This window comes from Tamandua tetradactyla, chromosome 24 (genome assembly GCF_023851605.1).
Source record: "Tamandua tetradactyla isolate mTamTet1 chromosome 24, mTamTet1.pri, whole genome shotgun sequence".
In the NCBI taxonomy this organism is placed as follows: Eukaryota; Metazoa; Chordata; class Mammalia; order Pilosa; family Myrmecophagidae; genus Tamandua; species Tamandua tetradactyla.
The window spans coordinates 32,950,811-32,971,966 of NC_135350.1; the positions used below are offsets into that span (position 1 = coordinate 32,950,811).

The window sequence follows — 21,156 nt, forward strand, 5'->3', positions numbered from 1 at the left end:
CTGGATTGGGTGGATGGAAATCACAGAATGAAGAATCCTAATATCACCTATCAGAATATTTTAATTTGTTCATTTAACAAATATTTACAGAGCTGCATCTATATGCTAGGCATTAGAAATGAAAACTTTGTGTTTTATTGGTACTTAATGTTTAATGGAGGACATCCAACACTGATTAAATTCTTACAAAAAATAATATACAGTTAAAGAGTTCTAAGTGAAAGAACACTGTGCAAAGGGGAATAAAACTGTTTTGCTCTCATGTCCTTGCTCTCTTTTTTCTCATTTTATTTTTCTTTCCCAACATTTCTAAAATCTATTTAATTCTGAATCTACACATACCAGTCTTGCTTTCTGATGGAGAATGTAGTAATTTTGGTACAACAAGTCTACATGGAGTGCCCTGAAAACAGAAATTATATCTTATTTATCTTTGCCTCTGAAATTTAACACAATCCTTAGCTAATGATATATGCTCAATAAATAGGTGTTTGGTCAAGGCTAATAGTTTAGGTTATATTATGTGTTTTAGATTCCTGGCTGCTAAAACAAATACCATATGATGCATTGGCTTAAATAATAAGAATTTATTGGTGCGTGGTTTTGAGGCTAGGAGATGTCCAAAATGGTGGCATCAGTAGGGTGATGCTTTCTTCCTGAAGACTTTGGCATTCCAGGCTGGATGCTTCCTGGTTCTTGTTTTCTTTCTGTCTCATGACAATGTACAGAGTGGCATCTCTCCTTCCTCTTCTGAGTTTTGGGTTCCGTTGGTTTTCTGTGTCTGGCTGCTCCACGTGGCCTCTCTGTATCCAACTCCCTTTGCTTATAAGGACTTCAGCCATGTTGGATTAAGGCACACCTGCATTCAGTCTGGGCACATGATAACTAATGACATTCTCAAAGGTCCTGTTACAAACAGATTTACACCCACCAAGACCAGGGCTTGGGACCGGAACGTGCCTTTTATGGGGTACACGATTCAATTCTCAACACTGTATAATAATGCTTTCTCTCTCTCTGAACTCAAATGACGTGAATTTTCACAAGGAAATAAGGTCTGCTGAAAACAAGCCTTAGAAGAGAAGTTACTGATAAGGAAATATTTTAGTAAAAATGAATTACTCTTAAGATGGTTCCACTGTAGGTAGCCGTCTTCTATAGCTGGACAATCGCTCTTATGGTGAGCTGCGTAGGGAAATCTATCTTTCAAAACATAGTTTGGACTTGCTTTATGTGGTATTAGTTTAATATAGGCTGCCTTTGTATATTTTGTACTTTTATCCTTCTATGACTATAGTGACACTATTAGCCTGGACAGTAATTTTTTTCATTGTTATTACTGTTCTTTTTATTTCTAGTAGGCTTCATCTCCTACTGTTACTTCTTTTCTTCTGGAGGTATTTTTAAAAGTGGTCTCTCTCTTTATGATGGCTTCTTGCCCAGTTCTGTTGAATTAACTTTCCAGGAATATCCATTAACTTTATTAATTTTGCACAAATATCATATTTTATTCAATCTAAGATGCTTTCAATTGAAAGGTACCCAATTGTCTTATACACACCACTAAAAAAGACAAAAACTACCAATTATAATTGCAAGGAGCCATCAATTGAAAGATGCATTCTGATTTCAGAGAGATTAAGATGTGAAAAATTATATTATTTTGAATCTATGCAACACAGAAAAAAATCACCACTTCAGCATAAACTTCCAAGCATATCTTTACACAAGTTTGTTGAATTATTTAATTTTAATTTCAAGCATGCAAATACTATATGTAATGTAGAACAATTGCATAGCATTTTCTTCCAAGATTAATTCTGAAAACTTTAGAAAATATCCATTTAGGAAGAAACTCCTTGAAGTCAGGGGTTTTCACTTCGACTGCATCCCTAACCATCTAGAAAAGGCCTGGGGGTATGTTAGGTGTTCAGTAAAATGTTTTGCAAATAAATTAATGAGTGAATGCATCTTTCATTAGAAATGCCACTGTATCTGTTTCAAATAAACCAAATTAGGTAAATAAGAATTACTTCCTAATCAGTGTTCTTCTTCCAAATGTCAATTTATGTTTCTCAGATATCTTGTACTTTTTTATAGCTTCTCATTCCTTTCTTTTCACTTGTTGCTAAATTCTTTCTATTTTGTTTTCATAAGATTTATGATGATATTTACAATTCAGTGATATTTCCCTTAACTTTTTATAAATTATCATGAAAATAATAATTGGTGCTTTTTAGATACTCATGCTTGTACAAGTTAGGAATTTAAAAGAAAAAAAATCTTCATAACTGTTTTGCATTAATATACTTGATTCACTTGGTAAGAAATAGAGATTAGCAGTCCAAACAAAGAAGTGGTTGAGCAGAGGCACCAAGCCATAGGATTTTATTTTATTCACATTTCCTCCATTTGTCAAACATTGGCTTTGTGAGAGTTGAATATAAAATTATCCATATATGATGTCCTTTAGAAAATGTTCCTAAGTGACCAATGCAATACCATGTGCAACGCTCACATTCCAATACTTACAGCCCATTTAATTGAAATCTAACGGTTCATTCTGATTAAAAAAGCAGAGCATCAGATTGGTTTAGTTCAGGATCCTGGGCTTGAAACCTATCTCTGACTCTTGTTAACTAAATGGACCTGCACATTTACCTAACTATTTTGTGCCCTGCTTTCATCTTTCTAATGTAATTGGTAATCTCTTGGAGGTTCTTTTATAGTTAAAAATACATTTACACATGTAAAATATTTATATCAGGCCTTATCAAATGGTATATGTGTTGGTACAGTCTTACCTGACTTCCCTTTCAGATCCCCCTGCACTTCACTGGCCTCCTCTCTGTCTTTCATGGTCACCATCACTTGGTCTCCATTGCCCTCTGACTTCTGGTTGGGTTTGGTAATGGAACATAATGGAAGGAGATGGAAGGACATGAGGAAAGAGAATGTGTAAGCCCATGTCCGCCTCCATTTCCTCACTGCCTGACTGAGGTTTTGGCAAGGATTCTCCTTCTTCATTTTCTTTCTTCACATTCACAGCTCCTATTGCGTGTTCTCACTCCCATGGCTTTAGCTATTGCAGGTGTAGTAATATTGCTCTGTCCTCACACCTCATCAGTCTTCAGGATAATCAAAACTTCTTATGTGTCAAATCTCTGGGTTCTTCAACATTTAACATGATGTTAATGATGTTATTTACATCTTCATTAATTAATATTTAACTCTCTTCAATTAAGCATTTGAGTGTGCCATTTATTTGCTCCCAGAGTCACAAACAATCTAGTGCAGAATTATTCGGTTTAAGGTAACTATTAGATTATTTCCTCCAAGTCATAGCAATTCTGGTTGCAGTTATAAGAAGGAAGTTTTGAAACTTAGGTAAGGAAGATCAAATGTATTATCCTGAACACACAGGATAAATAAACTGATGCCATATATTTCCCACAAAGTAAACTGTGGTGTGGTATGGAACTGGGACTGGATTGCACTTAGAATGGAATCAGGTCAGAGAATTGATCTCTCCAGAGACTTTACACATAAATCCCACTCATTCTCCCTCTAGAAGTGTTGCAGGTAAGTACTTCGAGTGCAAGTAAGTGGTATTTAAGTGGCCAAGCCAAGTCTAATGCAGACTACCTCCTAGTTCTAGAGTTTAGTCAGGTAAAGTATCAAGATTTAGGAGTTGCTGGATGGGTTGAGGGGAGAGTGATTCTCAATGTTGGGAGGAAACTTCAAGGCCATATAAGTGAGAGCTAGATTTAGAAAGTTGGTTGTAGGAAATTAATAAGAAAGACATGGTTGGTTTTCATTCCAATAGGAATTACGAGAAAAACCACTGGCTATGTGCTGTAGAATTGTACTAAGTGAAACAACTTTTTATTCAACTGGGCACCCAAGTTGATAAATAATACATATTGCATCACAGACGACTTGGAAAAAATAGACTATTTCTGTATCTCAACTAGCTAATCACATTCAGAATCTGGGCCTAGCTAAGCTTGCAGGAAACAGAAACCGTTATGAGTGAGCATGAGTGGGGCATGTGGGCATTAAGGCATTAAAATTGTGTGAAGCAGTACCATTGCATGCACAACAAAGCAATCACTTTGTTCAGCCTGGAAATGAATTTGAAGTAATTGGCCCTCTGAAGATTTCCCAATAAACTCACCTTGCCATATTTATAATTAAACATTTCCAACTCTCTAGTCACATAAAAAACTATAGATGCCTCAATTTATCCCCTTGTCACAGTAGGAGTACAGAGTTTAATGTAAAATGAGAAGGTGGAGTTCAGGAGTTCTGGAGTTAGACTTCTAGATTTGGATCCTAACTGTTTCTTACTGCCATAACCTTCTTCATTATTTTAACATTGGGATATCTCATTTTCTTATTTATGTAATTGGAATCATAACAGTACCTGCTTCTTGGGAATACTGTGAGAACTGAATAATATAATACATGTGAAGGGCTTAGTAGAATATCAAGCACAGAGCACATACCTAACCTGTTTTAGCTGTTTCTATCGTGTGTGCTTCTCAACAAGACACTATCCATCCTTTGAAGACAGGGTCTATCTATTAATCATATGTTTTCCATTATCAAGTATCATATACCAAGTACATAATAAATATCTGTTTAGTAACTTAGTGAGGTTAGTTTGCCATAGAAATATGAATCTCAGAAAACAAAACAAAGCATATATATTGTTTTTTATTACAATTACCACTTGAGTTTTCATGCGTTAGCCACTGGAAGAAACTATTAATAGCTTAATGCTCTTGAAATATCTATCTTTTTAAAAAAATATTTGCACATCACTGTAAATGTTTATACACACCCTCAGGACATAACAGAAGCACATTCACATTTAAGTAGTATCATACTATAATTATTTACCAAAAAGGGAAAACCTTATCAAAATGATAAATGAAATCAATTATAATCATGAAAAAGGGGGAATAGACAAATCATTTAAGTTTACTTTTATAGAGAATATTCACAGATCATTTTTAAGACAGTGAAATTATGTTATTCTACTTAATTTACATTAAGCAATGTACAAATGGCAGCCTTGTACATTGTATAACACTGTTACATATCTTGATGACTATCCAATTAATACCAACATGTCAAAAAAGATTGTTTGCATCTCCCATATCTAATTTTGAAATTTATTTTGCCTAGGGAAAAAAGGAAAGCCTTTTTCAAATTTAAAAACAAGTAATCTTTTCTATGGAAAAATAATGTTGAGAAGTATGGGCTATTAGATTTAGAAATTCACTACAATGTAGTACAGGTTAATACACTGAAATGACAAGGGAGAATTCATGTCCCCATGTTATGGTTTACTTAGATTGTATTCATTTTAATATTTTACTATTTAAGAAAATTTCTAACATCTTATTTTACATGTTCCTTGGGAAGGAAAAGAATACGTATATGTTAATGGTAACAGCTACCATTTGTTGATTTCCTAATTAGTAAATAGAATTTAATAAAAGTTTTACATGTTTAATCCTATTTAACATTCACAGAATCACTAGATAATAAACTCCACAAAGACAGAATCATATCTGTCTATTTTATTCATCAATGTCCCCAGTAATCAGCACCAAGCTTGGAATATACTTGATACTCAATAAATAATTGGATGGCTTTTCCTTTGAAATACATCCATACTAAAAAAGGATTATCTTAATCAGCTAATATTTTACTATTACTTAATATTAATCAAATCTACCCTAGTTTGTTATAGTTATCTTCTTTTATGCACACTAGAAAGTTCCAGTGAGAAATGACTGATGATACCTTTTATGTTATCACGTCTAGGAAGAGCAGAAGGATACAAACTGGATTTTAAATGCCTCAGAAATTTCTTTACAAAGCACTGTAATTAAAAGAAAAGCCTGCAAAAATCTGAACCTCGTCCACATAAATTTAATTGAGGGCTGGAAAATATAACCAATAAAAAAAATACCTTAGAAAGCATAGTCAGCCCTTGTTTAAAAACTCTGTTAAGACTATGGTATCAGTCAATAAAATTTAAACAAATGGAGGATAAAGTAACCTCCAGAAGCCAAAACCACAAGGCTCAGCTTAGACTTACCAGAACAGTCACCACACGGAGAACCACTCCACGCATGTTATTCTCCAGTTTCTTGTCAGTCAGGGACCCATTCAGCCCTGTGACGGGATTCCAGCACCCAAGCTGAAAGATAAAATAGCTTTGGTCACTTCTCTGCTTGAAGAACAGCTCAATCACCTATAGTTAGATCTTTCATAGAACTGTGTCATGTCTCTTGGAATAATTGGTATGGAAAGTACCCTGCACAGGTTTTCTTTTGTAATAGCAAATGAGACAATCAGAAATGTCATTTTCTGCTCTTAAATATCAGGATGTGATATAAGACAGCACACAACATGCTTTAGGAGCCTCACTAGGGACATTTGACTTAATGAGAAGTTACAAATAAAGTAATAACTCAGTTCCAGTAATATACTAATTGGAAAAATAATTGCTCATATAATTCTAGCATAACATCTGTTCTAATATGTCAATTACTGCTTAAGTTTGATTTTCTTACATTCTCAATGATTTTAATTAGATTTTATACTGCTTTTATTGAAAGAAAAAGCAAAATGACTTTTAAATGTGGTTAGAAGGGTTATGCTTTTATCTGAAGAAAAGATTACAAATTTGGCTTTGTTTTTCTCAAAATATTCATAGTTCATAAAAATATATAATTTGCCTTTTTCTCAGTGCTTTCAGTATTTTGGCAGCAGCCTTTCCCCTAAAGTCTTGTTCTTTACTCTCCACAATACTGGTTTAATTTTGTGATCTCATGTAGCTCTTATCCATGGTAATAACCAAATATCAGGGCTACCAGTTTTCAGATTACTGCCTATAAATCTCAATAGGATGAAAATTAATGACTCTCAATTCAGAAATAAGGAGAAAAGAGAGACGATGTGACTTGAATTAGCAGATAACTGCTCAAGGAGAAAAGCTGTAAAGAGAGTGTTGTAATGCACATCTTGGGAAGAAATGTCACACTATTAATCCTGATTCCAGCTTCATGAGCCTTCAATTTGGGAGCCTAATCTATATTCACATACTCAAATAACTTAACAGACCTTTAGTCATATTAGGAGACTGTTTCGATCAACTAAATGGTTCTGGGGTACCTGGTTATTTGTGCTGCTTCCCCCTGCTGACTGTGATTTATTCCCTTATATTGCATTTTGTTTGTGGATTCAAAAGTCATCCACATACTGTCAAGTCTCCCTCACAAATAAGCAATTTAGGTGCTTCCTATTAAAACCCATGTTTCTCTTTGAGCTCCCCAAATGGTATTTAATTAAGAAAACTAAAATGTACATACTATATCTTAATAGAAAGAGATGTCACCATATGAACCACAAAATTAGATTTTTTCCATATTAAAATATTATTGAAAATGCTAATTGTTGGTTTCAGCTGTAAAAGTACACTAAATTCATACAATGATATGTCATTCTTAGTTACATAAAAAGTCTAATTAGAACTTATATCCAATTAGCAAACCCAAATGTGTTGAAAGTCTAATTATCATAGATATTTGTCATCTTCTTGTCAAATTAAAAACCTTGTGGAATTTCTTTTGGACTTTTTTTTCTCTTCTGAGGTCACCCAAAATCTATCCTCAGTTGCATTCCTTGATGTGTGCTTTTTCTAATTACTTCTTCAAGCATTTCATTTTCCCAGACCAAACAATATTGGTTGAAAAATGTGTTCTATAACATTAAGTGAAGAGTTTAATTTTTAATGTACTATCAAATTTTATAACTATAGTACTTGAGTTTAACGAATGGTTTTTAGAGCATCTTGTTCTTAATAAATATGTTCCTAGCTGACAAAGTGAAAGCAAGAATTTACTTTTGTCCCTCTCAGAGTTGCTTTTTAAGCTTGATGAACATTTTGTCAATTTCCCTAAATAAATGATATCTGTAGTGCCAACTAGAACACAGCACTGAAGTGTACGGAGTACCGAAAATATCATACTATATTAGCACAAGCTTGTTGGGCTTTTGTTTAATGATACTATGGGAAAACACTTAGAAATATATAATTTCAGCTTAACTATATCTCCATTTAAATATAAGTAAATATAGTCAATGGTTAAATAATAAATCTAAAACATTCTGGAGTTGGGATTTTGGAACAAATACAATTAAAAAGCATTTAGAGTAGGTAGACATAATTCATCTTCAGGCTTAATCAGTGACAGACATTATTTGTACCATAAATGATATTTCTCATGAATAAATATTTTTCCAGGTTCTTTCTCATATGTATGAAATATGTTAATTCTTTCCTCACCTTTCTATATTCTTCACTTTTTCTTTTTGCTATATGACCATAAAGTAAGGAATTTGGCCTCAGCAATGAGAGGTCTGGCCTTTGTCCCAGCTCCTGAGAGGTAACTAATAATAGAAGTGACAGGAGTGTTTTTTGTTTTTCATGTGGGCCCTGAGACCATACCAGATAGTTTTTGCTAACATGGTGGCTCACAGTGGGCCCCTTAGGCTGACCTCTAGGGAGGGAGGGGGCTGGAGAGTAAGTTCAATTAATTGGCTCATTTTTATCATAAATCATGCCTAAGTAAAGAAAGACCAATAAACTTCCTTTCCAGTACTCTGTCGACACTGTCACACATCTATGACAACAGGGTAAAAACATCCCAGAGGACAATGGAGTCTTTGTGTTGGGAACCCTCCCAGACTTAGTCCTGTGCATTTTTTCCTTTGACAGTTTCTAATTTTTATCCTTTCCTTGTAATAAATGTCACCATGAGTATAATAGATTTCAGTGAGTTCTATGAGTCTTTCTAGCAAATCATCCAACCTAAGGGTGGTTTAGAAAAAGGCGCAAACTTTCAATTGGTGTCAGAAGTCTGGGTCAGATTTAATAGTCTTGAGGTCTAGTCCTTAATCTGGAAGTTGATGTAAAGTCCTTTGCAGTTTGGTTAACTCCTTTTTCACTGACTGACGTGCCTTTTGATCATAATACTTGTAAAGTTGTTCCTGCTTTTAATAGCAGCATTATGGATATCAGAATCGGTAAGCTTCTTTCACTTAACTCAGTTCTCCCTTTGCTTGCACCAGACTTCAATGCTTCCTAACAATTAGCTCTGGATATTAAAAACTAGGATATTCAGAGACTGAATTTACAGATAAAGTTTAGGATAGAGGTTCTCTGAAATACTAGAAATAGAATATATCCCTTGACTATATATAAAAAAGAAGAAATGCATAATAATCTAAAATAATACTTACTTCCTATTTTATACTTTTTGAATATTTTTCTATGTATCAGCATGGTTGTAAGCTCTTTATACATGATCTCATTAAATCCTCACAACTTTATGAAGAAGGTGCTATTACCATTATTATTTAATAGATAAGTAATAATTTATCTATCAAATAATGAAAGATAAAGTACTATTCAGTACTAAGGACTGAATGAAGAGGTGAAACAAGGAGTTAAATCCAGTTCTTTCTTTCCTAAGTCCAGATTCAGTGTTTTTAATTGCAATGATGTTTTATACTTCACAAATCATTTGCACTGACATGATCTATTTTAGGTAGGTAGAAAAGATGTTATTCTATTTTATAGTCAAGGAAATTGAGGCTCAGAATGTTTAAGTGGCTAGCTCAATATAATGACTAGTGAGGTTTCATCATGGTGATAAAGTTTCAAAGACAAAATCATCATCATGAACATAATTTTTCTAACAATGTTTACTATGTCATCTGAGATATTTACTTATATTATCAAAGCAATCCTCTGAGAGAAGTACTATAATGCCCATTTTACAGAAGGGGATACTGAGACCAAGTGGTCCCTTCACTATGCTATTTTTATGCGCTTAACCAGGCAAGAGAATACTAGTTACATTAAGGTAATTAATACAGAAATGAAATAAATGAGACATTCTCATAAAACATTCCTGGAACTTGCCTTTCTGTGATCACCTTACTACAAATACACGTGGGACATTTTATTTATCAAGGCTTGATGACACTTTCAAAATGTATACCCTAAGATGAATGAGGAAACAAGCAGAGTAACATACAGAGGAAATGTTGATTATCCATATGTTTTAAAATATTTCTCAAGTTTTAAGATTTCTTAATTTCTGTTCATATCCAACCATCACCCTGAGGTTCGCTTCAAGCTATCCAAGTTTGATTGCAGGAACTCTTTTCAATAATAAGCAGTAAAAATGAGGGGGTTCACATAGATAAAAGATGAATTTATATCTACAATGAGGATTACTCCTGGCAGTATAGTAAGTTTGGCAGAGATAATATAGGATAAAAACTAGAATAATTTCACTTAGGTTCAAGTGTAAGACCTATCTAATAACTTCTCTGTTTCCATTGTTTAAAATCCCATTAATTTGACTTCGTTGGCTATGTGGAGAAGATTATTTTCATCGGGTTGTGCTTTTATTTTTGCTTCTGTTTTTTAACGAGGCCAGAGACTAATAAAGATAATGCACACCAAAACTCATAACACTATCTATTCAACTGAGCACTTTCTAAATAAAAATTTTCTCTGCAGTACATGAGATCTACAGAAAGGCACACTGCTGATGGCAAAATAAGATCCACTATCTCTATTGGTCTGACATCTAAAGAAAATTTGGAAGGGATAAAAATGTAAAGAGGCATTCAATTTCCTTTAAATTACAGTATATTGATTTCCTACAGTAATTTCTGGTTATTGCCTAAAGTAATTTTAAAAGCTTAAAAATGCATAATGCTTTAATTATTTCCTTCATTGGAGCTTTGGCAATAGTAATCATGTAGTACTCTTTTAAAATCAATGCAATATCTTATGTTCAACAAACTGGTGTGCTGTATTTGTATGAGCACAGTAGCATGCTCCTCACATAATGTACAAATAACCAAGTTATTTATATTTATTCCTTTTCCTTCGGTGCTTTCACATTTATTTGTACATGGGCTTTGTGTGATGACTTTTGACTCTTGGGTTTTACATCACTATTTTTCAGGCAGTGTTATAATGTCAAAAAGAAAGCTGAATTGCTCAACTTTAATTTTATGCTCAATAGTTGGTAGGCTTTAATAACAGGAGTCAAGAGAGCTCATAATTGAGTACCAAATGGAATTCCTTGCATTTATTAGCTGGTACTCATATGGAACAAAATAAGCCTAGTTACAGTACCAAAGCTCCAACTTCAGGAGACAAAATATCCACTGCACTGAGATGTGTATGCTCTGAGACACTACATTCATTTGCTTTCTCAAAAGGGGAAAAAGCAAGGGCACGGACAAAGCAGCTTGAAAGATAATCATTTACAAATGTGCTGCACTTGTTTGGTGTATATTCCTTTTGTAATAGGATGGAAAGTGTAAATATATACAAATGGAATGTTGATACTTATACTTGTTTTATAGAGTTAAATTTGGATGTTCTCCTCTTTGACATGTGTAGGAAGGCAGTGTGCCAGTAATCTCTACAATAACAATTTTCTTTATGTTATTTTCCACCTTTAAAATAGGTTCAATTTGTAAGACTTGCTCCCTAGAGGATGATTATTTCCTCCTAAGATTCTATTCCTACAACTTGGTCATTACTATGAAGTAGTAGTCGTTCTTTAGATTAACTAGAATAGCTTTAGCACATGAGTTTCCTTCAGGAGAAAATGTTTTTGAAAATTCAGAGAAAAATCAAATGATTTGACTGCTTATATTTTCCTGCTTCTTCATTGAAACAAAAGTTTCTGTACTATATAACAAGATGAACTTGTTAAATGATTCCCACAAATGAAGAATAAAAATATGAAAGGCAAGGAATATAAAGAAATAGCCCAAGCATGTTTTGTACAGTCAGAATAACCAATCTCAACTGGCACATAATTGATTTGTCAACTGGCACTTAATTGATTTAATGTTTTCTACCATTATAAGTTTTCCTTTCTTTTATAATTTTTCTAAATGTCAAATTACTATCACACTTTATTCACAGGCAATAATTGTAGAAAACACTTAATTGATTTAATGTTTTCTACCATTATAAGGTTTCCTTTCTTTCATAATTTTTGTAGACATAAAATGATTATCACACCTTTTTCACTGTATATATAGTGTAGTGGTAAAAATCATAGACTCTAGAGCCAGACCACTTAGGTTCAAGCTCTACTCTGACACTGGTCGTGGGCTTTGGACCTCAGTTTCTTCACCTCTCAAATGGGAATAAAAAAAAGAACTTCATAGTGGTGTTGGGACTACTTAAAGAGTTAATATAGTTAACCTGTAGTTCATATAGGCCAATAGGTTAGTAGAGAATTGTTCTTGACACATACAGCTGGAGAAGAGTTTGCTTTTACTATGCCTGTACAAGCAGAAATCTTTTATTCCTTGCTCAGTCTCATTCTCCAGGGTTATTTACCACTTTAGGTGAGAAGAATGCTTCCAAAGCTTAATTTTGTCTGCATATTAGGATCACCTGAAAGGCATTTCAAAATTCTGAAGTCTCAGCTGAACACCAGACTAATTAAATCAGGATCTTTAGGGGTGTGACCCAGACATCAGTACTTTTTAAAGTACTGATTTTCCAGGTGATTTACGTCTATAGCCAGGTTGAGAACCACTGCACTACATTGCTCTAAGCTTTCCAGGGAAGGTAAACTTAGACAATGACCAGTTTACCTTATTGAGTAAAGACATAACCTCATTGTTACTGGCTTTTTTAAAATTTTTTGCACGGGCAGGCACCAGGAAACAAACCCGGGTCCTCAGTCTGACAGGCAAGAACTCTGCCGCTGAGCCACCATGGCCTGCCCTGTTACTGGCTTCTTTTGAAAAAGCTAACTAACTAGGGACTTTACCAAATAAGCTGTTTTGTTTGTGTGTGTTTGTTTGTTTTAAACAGGATACTAGGTTAAAAATCGTATGAAGAAAGAATGATATCTATCTTGTCAACAATTGTACCTGTAGCCTTTATTATAATATTAGTGTACTGGTACATGGTAGGGACTAATAGAAATTTGATAAATGGATGCATGGATTAAAATCCCTGAGGTGGTGTCTATTATTCTCTATTTTTTACTCTCAAGTTAATACTGAATAAAAAAATCAAAATATCCCCTGAACCTGTGTCTCATAACAGATTGTATCTAGAGAATTTTCATGATTCTTCAGGGTGATTCCTCTCACCCAAATGCTATTAGCTTTTCTCTTTGTAATCAGAATTCTACTATTTACTTAACCAAATTTTAGCATTTGTGATTAAAGCCTAATAAAAGTTGCTGGATTTTCTTCTCTTCCTTTCTATACTTTTTAAAAACTTTTTGAAGGGGATCTTCATTTTTAAATCAAAGAATTCTCATATTTGCCATTAAATAATGAATCTTTTAAGGTTAGGGCCACCATCTTAATTATTTTTGGTGCCCGGTATCTATGAAAAATAATTATTTTATTATGAAACTACAAGTTTACTGAAAATTATCTTTAGTGCATTTAAAAACTTTATTTCCAAACAATCTCATGGCCAGATATCTCCTTATATACTGTCATCTATTCAACATCTGTGGTTAGATATCTCAAAGACATCACAAACAACTATAAGATTGAGTTCATAATCTACCCCCTACCATCCATCAGTTGCTTTAGCTAGAATCCAATGAATTATACTTAGCACCTCTCATAGTCAGTCTGTTGCCAAAGTCAAACATTTTAACTCGATAAAGAAACAAAAAATCTTGAATCTACTTAACTCCATCTCCTTGCCACCATCTTAGCCCAATCCAACTCAGGGCTTCTCTTTTACAGTCTACATCTACACTGATAATAGAGTGATCTTTATAAAACATAAATTTAGATATTATGCCCTATGCTTAAATTCTTCCATAGTTTTCTATTGTTCTTAAGATAAACATCCAAACTCTGCCTACCATGACTTTTGTGATTTGGCTCTATCTGCTTTCACTCTCTCATGTGATACCATATTCCCTCTCATTCTTTGAATTTCAAACATACTAGCCTTCTTGAGTAAGACATAATTCCCCTGCCTTAGGAATTCAAACACTGTTTCTTAAACTCTAATCCATATCAGGACCATATGCAACATTTAAAAAGGATCCCAATGCCAAAGCCACATCCCATGCCAAGTAAATCAGAATTTCAGGGGATGAGATCCAGGCATGGGTATTTTTCAAAGTTTCCAAGGTGATTCCAATGTACAGGCAAATTTGAAAACCAGTGATACTGCATATACCGTTTTTTAAGATTGGAGCCATCTTAGGCACTTGGCAATCTTTGCTGATGTACTTCCTATGCCTGTGTAGATTTCAATGCAAACATCTGTAACTCAGGGTAACCCTTCATCCAGGTTAGGTCATGTTTTTCTAATAAATAATCATTTTCATCTCTTTCATAGTATAAATATAAATTATAAGTTTTTCTTTCTTTTATAATTCTTTTTAATGAATTTTTAAATATTTTATGATATTGTGACAGATTCATGTGTCAACTTGGACAGGTGATGGTTCCTAGTTATTCTGTCACTGGGGATTTAAATCATCAGCATATGCATTTCATCTACAGCAGATTACATCTGTGGCGAGCTAAAGGGAGTGACTTCCACAATGAATGACATTTAGTTTAACCAACTGGGGGCTTAAAAGAAGTTAGAAGAGAGAAAGTGCTCAGAGCCAACTCAGACCCAGCTGTTTGGGGTTGCAGAGAGGAAACACCCTGTGGAAAGCCATTAAAAACCTGAAGCCAGGAGAGAAGGTATGCATATGTTGCTGTGCGCTTTCCCATGTGACAGAGGAACCCAGATGGAAGCCAGCTGTCTTTCCTCCAAAGAACTGTAAATTGGTAACTAAATTAATCCCCTTTATAAAAATCAATTCATTTCTGGTGTATTGCATTCCAGCAACTTTGGCAAACTAAAATAGATATAAAACATTTTTCCTTGTATTTGTATAATAAGTATCTACTGCACCAATTATACTGTACATTTCCATGGGGTTAGGAAAAATACATATTTTGTTAGTTCCTACCCCATAAAACACATAATTCCTGGCACAAAGTGGGCCCTCAATTTTTGTTGACTATCAAGTAAATTTAGACAATTTATAAACAAGAAACTTAATGCATCTGATGTGACTGTTTCTTAAATAATACCCTAAAGCATCATCTGAATAGTTAGTGGAGACATTGTGTTACTGGTTGAGGACTGTTTTCTTAATTTGGATTGTACATTTCCAACTCTCTTTGTCCTTTGTGCAGAAGGGTTGAGCTCTGCAAGACAAAGATCAAGGAATGCTTTTAAAAGGTCTTCCATATGAAGAATGCAGTTATCACCTAACCCTCTAGAGAATAAAATGAGTCGTTATATTTGGGCTATAATTGGTATAGTTACATAAAACCAGAAGAATAAGAGTAGGAGTAATACCTAACTTATAGCAGATACTTCTTATCGACCAGGCCCCATTTTAACAATTTACATACACTAGAAAGAGAACTACAACATACCCATGAAATGTAAATTATTGAACCTTTTGGAACGACACATTAACCATCTAAGAGAAACTCCTCTCAAGAATCCAGAATCCTCTCATTCAATTATGATGGTTCTTATTTGTTAAGGCCTTCTCTGAGGCAGGCATTATGTCAAGCCCTGGCTACTATTATGTTTGCTTTGTTGCTAAGATCCCATTAGGTAGGTTCTGCAATTATCCTAATTTTATTAGGTGATAAAATTAAAGATTAGAGAGATTAAATGACCTGCATCAGTTCAGTCAGGACACCAGGATTTGAAACCAGGCAATGTAGCTCCAGAAATCACTTTGAGATCCTCTTGATATCGATGAATAAGACAATTCTCCTAAGAGAAACAGAGACTAGGGGGCCTGAAGGTTTTTGAGTGTTTGTTTCTTAAGTTGAGTTCTATTTATATTTTGGGTCCTTAGAAACTGCAATTTCTGTATAGCAACTCCCCTCTCTACTCTTTTTTGTTTCTGCTACTCAAGCTGGGTTTCTGTTTTATAGAATGAAAAGATATAACTAATACACAAGGATGCTATATTAGTTTGCAAACTGCTGGAATGCAATATACCAAAATTGAGTGGCATTTTAAAAGGGGAATTAAAAAAGTTACAAGTTTACAGTTCCAAGTCTATAAAAATATCCAAACTAAGGCATCCAGTGACAGATATCTTAATTCAAGAAAGGCTAATGGGTCTGGCAACTCTGTCAGCTGGGAAGTCATGTGTTTGGCATCAGCTGGTCCCTTTGTCTGGGCTCCATTGCTTTCAGTGTCTGTTCCTGTAGGCATTCCTCACTTTTTTCTCCAGGGCTGGCCTTCATCCCTTGGCTCCCCTTGGCTCTTTCCAGGTTCTGGCTTGCTTAACATCTCATGGGAAGGCACATGGCAGCATCTGCTGGGCTCTAAACATTTTCAAACATGAGTGTCTGTGTTCTCTCTGTCAGCTCTGAAGTTTCTGTTGGCTCTCTGTCAGCTTTGTCATTTCTGTTGTTTCTGCTGTTCCTGTCATTTCTGACTCTCTCCAAGATGTTTAATTTCTTATAGGATTCCAATAAACTAATCAGGACCCACCTGGAATGGTTGGAGTTACATCTCCATCTAATCAAAAGTCAGATCCACAACTGGGTGTGTCACATCTCTATGGAGAGAATCTCATCAAGTTTCCAACTTACAATATTGAATCAGGATTAAAAGAAATGGCTGTTCCTGCAAGATCAGATCAGGATTAAGATGTAGCTTTTCTGGGGCACATAATATTTCAAACTGGCACGTATACTATGGTAGATTTTGTGAATACCTAATAATATAGAGAAAATAAAATGGTGAAGATATTTTTGGAAGGGTGGCAAAGAGTAAAGAACACTGGATTGAGTATTTAAAGACCTAGATTTTGCTTCTAATAAGAATCAATCTTTTTTGGACCCTAGTTTCTTCATCTGAAAATGAAATCATTTGTAATGTAGGTGAATTGAAACTCTTTTTTCAACAGGTAACAGCTAATTAGTGATTGTGCTTATTTTGTGGAGAGTTTCTTATAAAATCAGAAAACCAATTTAAAGTATATGCAAAACAGTATGGGCTACTGATCTTGATAAAGAGGAAACTTATGGAATCACTTATATTCCTCTACTAGGCTGCAAGTTCAATGAAGGCAGAGAGCTTTGCTTGTTTTATTCATTGATGGATATCAACAACTATAAACAATGCCTAATACACAGTTTGCACATAATAAATATTTGTTAACTGAGTAAGTGGTTCTTATTTTTCTCAAATAATACAGTAAACCTCAGCTGTTAAGAAGAATATCATGGCATACAGATTTTGTTTTAAAATGAGAGAATAAATCAGTAGATCTCATAAAATCCCGTCTAGCTTTTTGTTTCTACAATTGTTTAATGTGACTGGATTCAAACCAGTCGTTATTCCTGTGATGTACAAGAAAGGATTTCTATTCATATTTTCTAAACCTCTCTTACTATAGGCAATAAAATCAGCCTTTGCAATCAATTTATCTGATGCTATATGATACTTTTGTCTAGGTCACTGTGTAATCTTTACTTTCCAGCTCCTTCTATATTAGATGCCGGTATTTAAGCTCCCATGAGGATGGACTCTTTGGGTTTCATGGTAACTATGAATTATCAAATGATTGACTATGACCCTGAGAATTTTTACAAGCTTTAAAGACAATTTTTTCCACTGGAGAGTTTAATGAACATTTAGACAATTGAGACCCCTATAAATCATCACCTCCTCATCAGACATGTTGAAAAATGCTGGCATACTTTAAAAAAGAGTTGTTGTTTCTTTAGGATTTGTTTGCTATCCAATTACTCTTTTCTTTTAATGACCTTAAATATTTTATTCATATGTACTTCCATTGGAAAACTGCTAGCTAAAATTACACACATATGATAATCACGAGAACAGGCAGGGGTACTTGGACAAGGTCAGGTCCAACTGATCACAATAATGTGCAAGGAAATTAGCAATAAATAATATAATGGAGAGTAAGACAGCCACTATGCATAGCAGAAATGCTTTATTCTCCCATCATATCATATATATAATGAAAAATACATTTATTAAATACCTACTCTACTGGTGTTATAGGATATAAGGAAACAGAACATTTTTTATAAGACTGATGTAAATAATAACTGATTAGTATTATAAGAAGGGAGATATCTCTGAGAAAGGATCAGAATTCATCAAAGAAAAATATTAGAAAAATAAAGCATTGTGTAATAGACTGTCTGCAAGATGGCAACAGATAGTTCCTCCTATCCTTGTGCATACATACTACTCTTTCATCAATGAGTAGAGTCTGTTCCCCCTCTCTGTTTCTCAGGGCTAGTTCTGCGACTTGCATGCAAAAATAGAATGTTACGGGAGTGATGGTGTTTGATTTCTGGGCCTGGGCCTTAAGAATTTTGCACCTTTTGTTTTTTTCCTTATTGGAAGCCAAACATCAAGTAAAAAAGGATGCCCCCGGATACCTAATAACGAGAGATCACATAGAGAAAACCAATACAACTCAGCCACCAGTCAGCACCAAAACCCCAGACATGTTAGAGGCCATGTTGGGCCCTCTAGCCCAATTGAACTAACGCAGTCAATACCACATGGAGCACAGATGAACCATTCCCAATGAGCCTGCCTCAGTTCCAGACCACAGGATCCTTAATGATAAAATAGTTGTTGTTGTAAACCAATAAGTTTTGGGGTGTTTTGTTAGACAGCAATAAATAAGTGAAACACATGGCTTATAGACAGGTAATGGTAGCTTTTGCCTCTGAAATTAACTGGACATCTAAAGCTTCTAGAAGGCAGCAGAGTTTTACATATATGCACACATAAGAAAGATATTATTTCTTCTTGCCCCAACACTTTCTTTTAGAACTTAAAGTTTTTGTTTTTGTTTTTACTATGAAAAATGTTTCCCTAATGCAACAAAGACATTCCTACATGAACTTCACTTTGTAGTGTCTGATTGAAACTCTTTCAAAATCGTGAATGCTTCGGAAAACAAGGCAAATTAGGTTGTGTATTTGTTTCCTGTAGTGTCTGCAACAAATAGCCACATACATAAAAAAGCATGAAACAACAGAAATTTATTCCCTCATAGTTTGGGAGGTCACAAGTCTGAAATCAAGGTGTCAGCAAGGCCATACTCTTTCTGAAAGCTCTAAGGGTGAATGTTCCCTTGCTTCTTCCAGCTCCTTGTGACTCCAGGCATTACTGGCTTGTGGCTGTATAACTCCCTTTTCTGCCTCTGACTTTACATGGCCTTCTCCTCTTCACCCTTCTCTATCTCAGATCTCCCTCTGTCTTCTTATAAGGGCAATTGTCATTGGATTTAGGATAATTCAGGATGATTTCATCTCAAGTTCTAAACTTAATTGCATCTGTAAAGACCCTTTTATCAAATAAGGTCACATCTAGAGTTCCTGGAGTTAGGATGTGTATATATCTTTTTTTTTAAGGGGTGGGGGCATGCAACTCACTACAGATCATAGTTCATAAATTCTTATTTAATGTCAAGCATCTTATTATATCTATTTAGTCAAAACACAATCTGGTAGAAGTAGTTTTGTTAGATACATATTCATTGGTAAGAAACGATTTTCTACATACTGACTGAATTAAATTTCCTCAAATTAGAATTCAGAAACACTTGCTAAAGTATGATGAATTTATTTCTGCAGCACCTCTCAGGTAAGTCTCTAGTAGTACTTATTATCTGGGTTTTTAATGTTGGATTTTAGTAATTTACTTGCCTACCTCCCCCAGTAGAATTTTGATTTCCTTAATGGATGGCATAGTCTTTTTATTCATCATAATACCCCAGCACTTTTGTGCTATAAACAGATAAAGTAAATGTGTCTTTATTCTCAATATATTTAATTGGATTAATGGATGCATGAATGTGCTTATTATCCCTTAGATATGTGACTGAGATACACTGATGCATTTCAAATCTATCCTTTTTATCTGGTAAAAAAAAAAAACATGGAAGTGATCTTTACCTCACCTATGTTTGGCATTCTAAAACCTAATGTAGAAACTGGAAGGGTTAGTGTAAAATAGGTATGATCACCCAGAGTTAGGCACAAACTCTAAAACCGAAATAACTTCTCATGCATTCAAATATTTTCAAATAACTTTTACAATTTGCATTTGTTATCAATTTATGAACTTCACATTTCAACTCATTATATTTGATTCTTTTGTACTTAATATATAATTTGTCTTGTTTATAATAACAAGTAAAAATATGTAATAAATTTGATTAGAGAATAAACTTTTAATGAATGTTAGTCATTGTTATGAATTGAATTGTGTCCCTCCAAAAGATATGTTGCTACTCTAATCCCCAGTACCTCAACATATGGGAACTTATTTGGAAGTATGTTCACTTCAGATGGAATTAGGCATGTTAAAATGAGGTCATACTGGAAGAAGGTAGGCCCATATAAGAAGAAATTTGGACACATATGGACAGACATTGGGGAGAATTCTGTTTGAGGAGTGAGACAGAGAAGCTCGGGGAGAAAGGAATGGAATAGAATCTCTCCTACAGACATCAGAGGAAGCATGGCCATGCTGACACGTTCATTTCAAGTTTCTGTCCTGAAGAACTGTCCAACAATACATTTCTGTAATAAGCCAACAACATTTGTGGTACTTGTTACGGCAGCTTGTTATGGTTGGGTTCATGTGTCAACTTGGCCGAGTCATGGTACCCAGTTTCCTCATAAGCAAACACTGGCCTAACCATTATTGCAAGAGCATTTTGTGGCTGGTTTAAAACAGAAGGCTGGTTTATTAAATCATCAGCATGCTGACTGCATCCATGTCTGATTATACCTGCAGTCAGCCAAGAGGAGTGTCTCCTGCAATTAGTGATGTTTAATCTAATCACCTGAAGGCTTTAAAGAAGAACTCAGAAGAGACAATCTCTCTCTCTCCTTCAGCCAGCCAGCCTCTCCTGGGGGATTCATTGAAGACCTTCATTTCAACTGTCAGCTTGTGGTCTACCCTACAGAATTTGGACTTTGCATACCTAAAGTTGCATGAAA

The 21,156-nt window shown here is 34.5% G+C and overlaps 1 protein-coding gene across 3 annotated transcripts in view; it reads right to left on the reverse strand.

The window, feature by feature from the left end:
* Positions 1 to 21,156, reverse strand: part of GRID2 (glutamate ionotropic receptor delta type subunit 2) — a 1,588,850-nt gene that overhangs the window by 420,186 nt on the left and 1,147,508 nt on the right. For all 3 annotated transcript variants that reach the window (XM_077142855.1, XM_077142857.1, XM_077142856.1), the window contains one exon: positions 6,116 to 6,217. In XM_077142855.1, the coding sequence (XP_076998970.1) occupies positions 6,116 to 6,217 (102 nt within the window). The remainder of the gene's footprint in view (positions 1 to 6,115; positions 6,218 to 21,156) is intronic.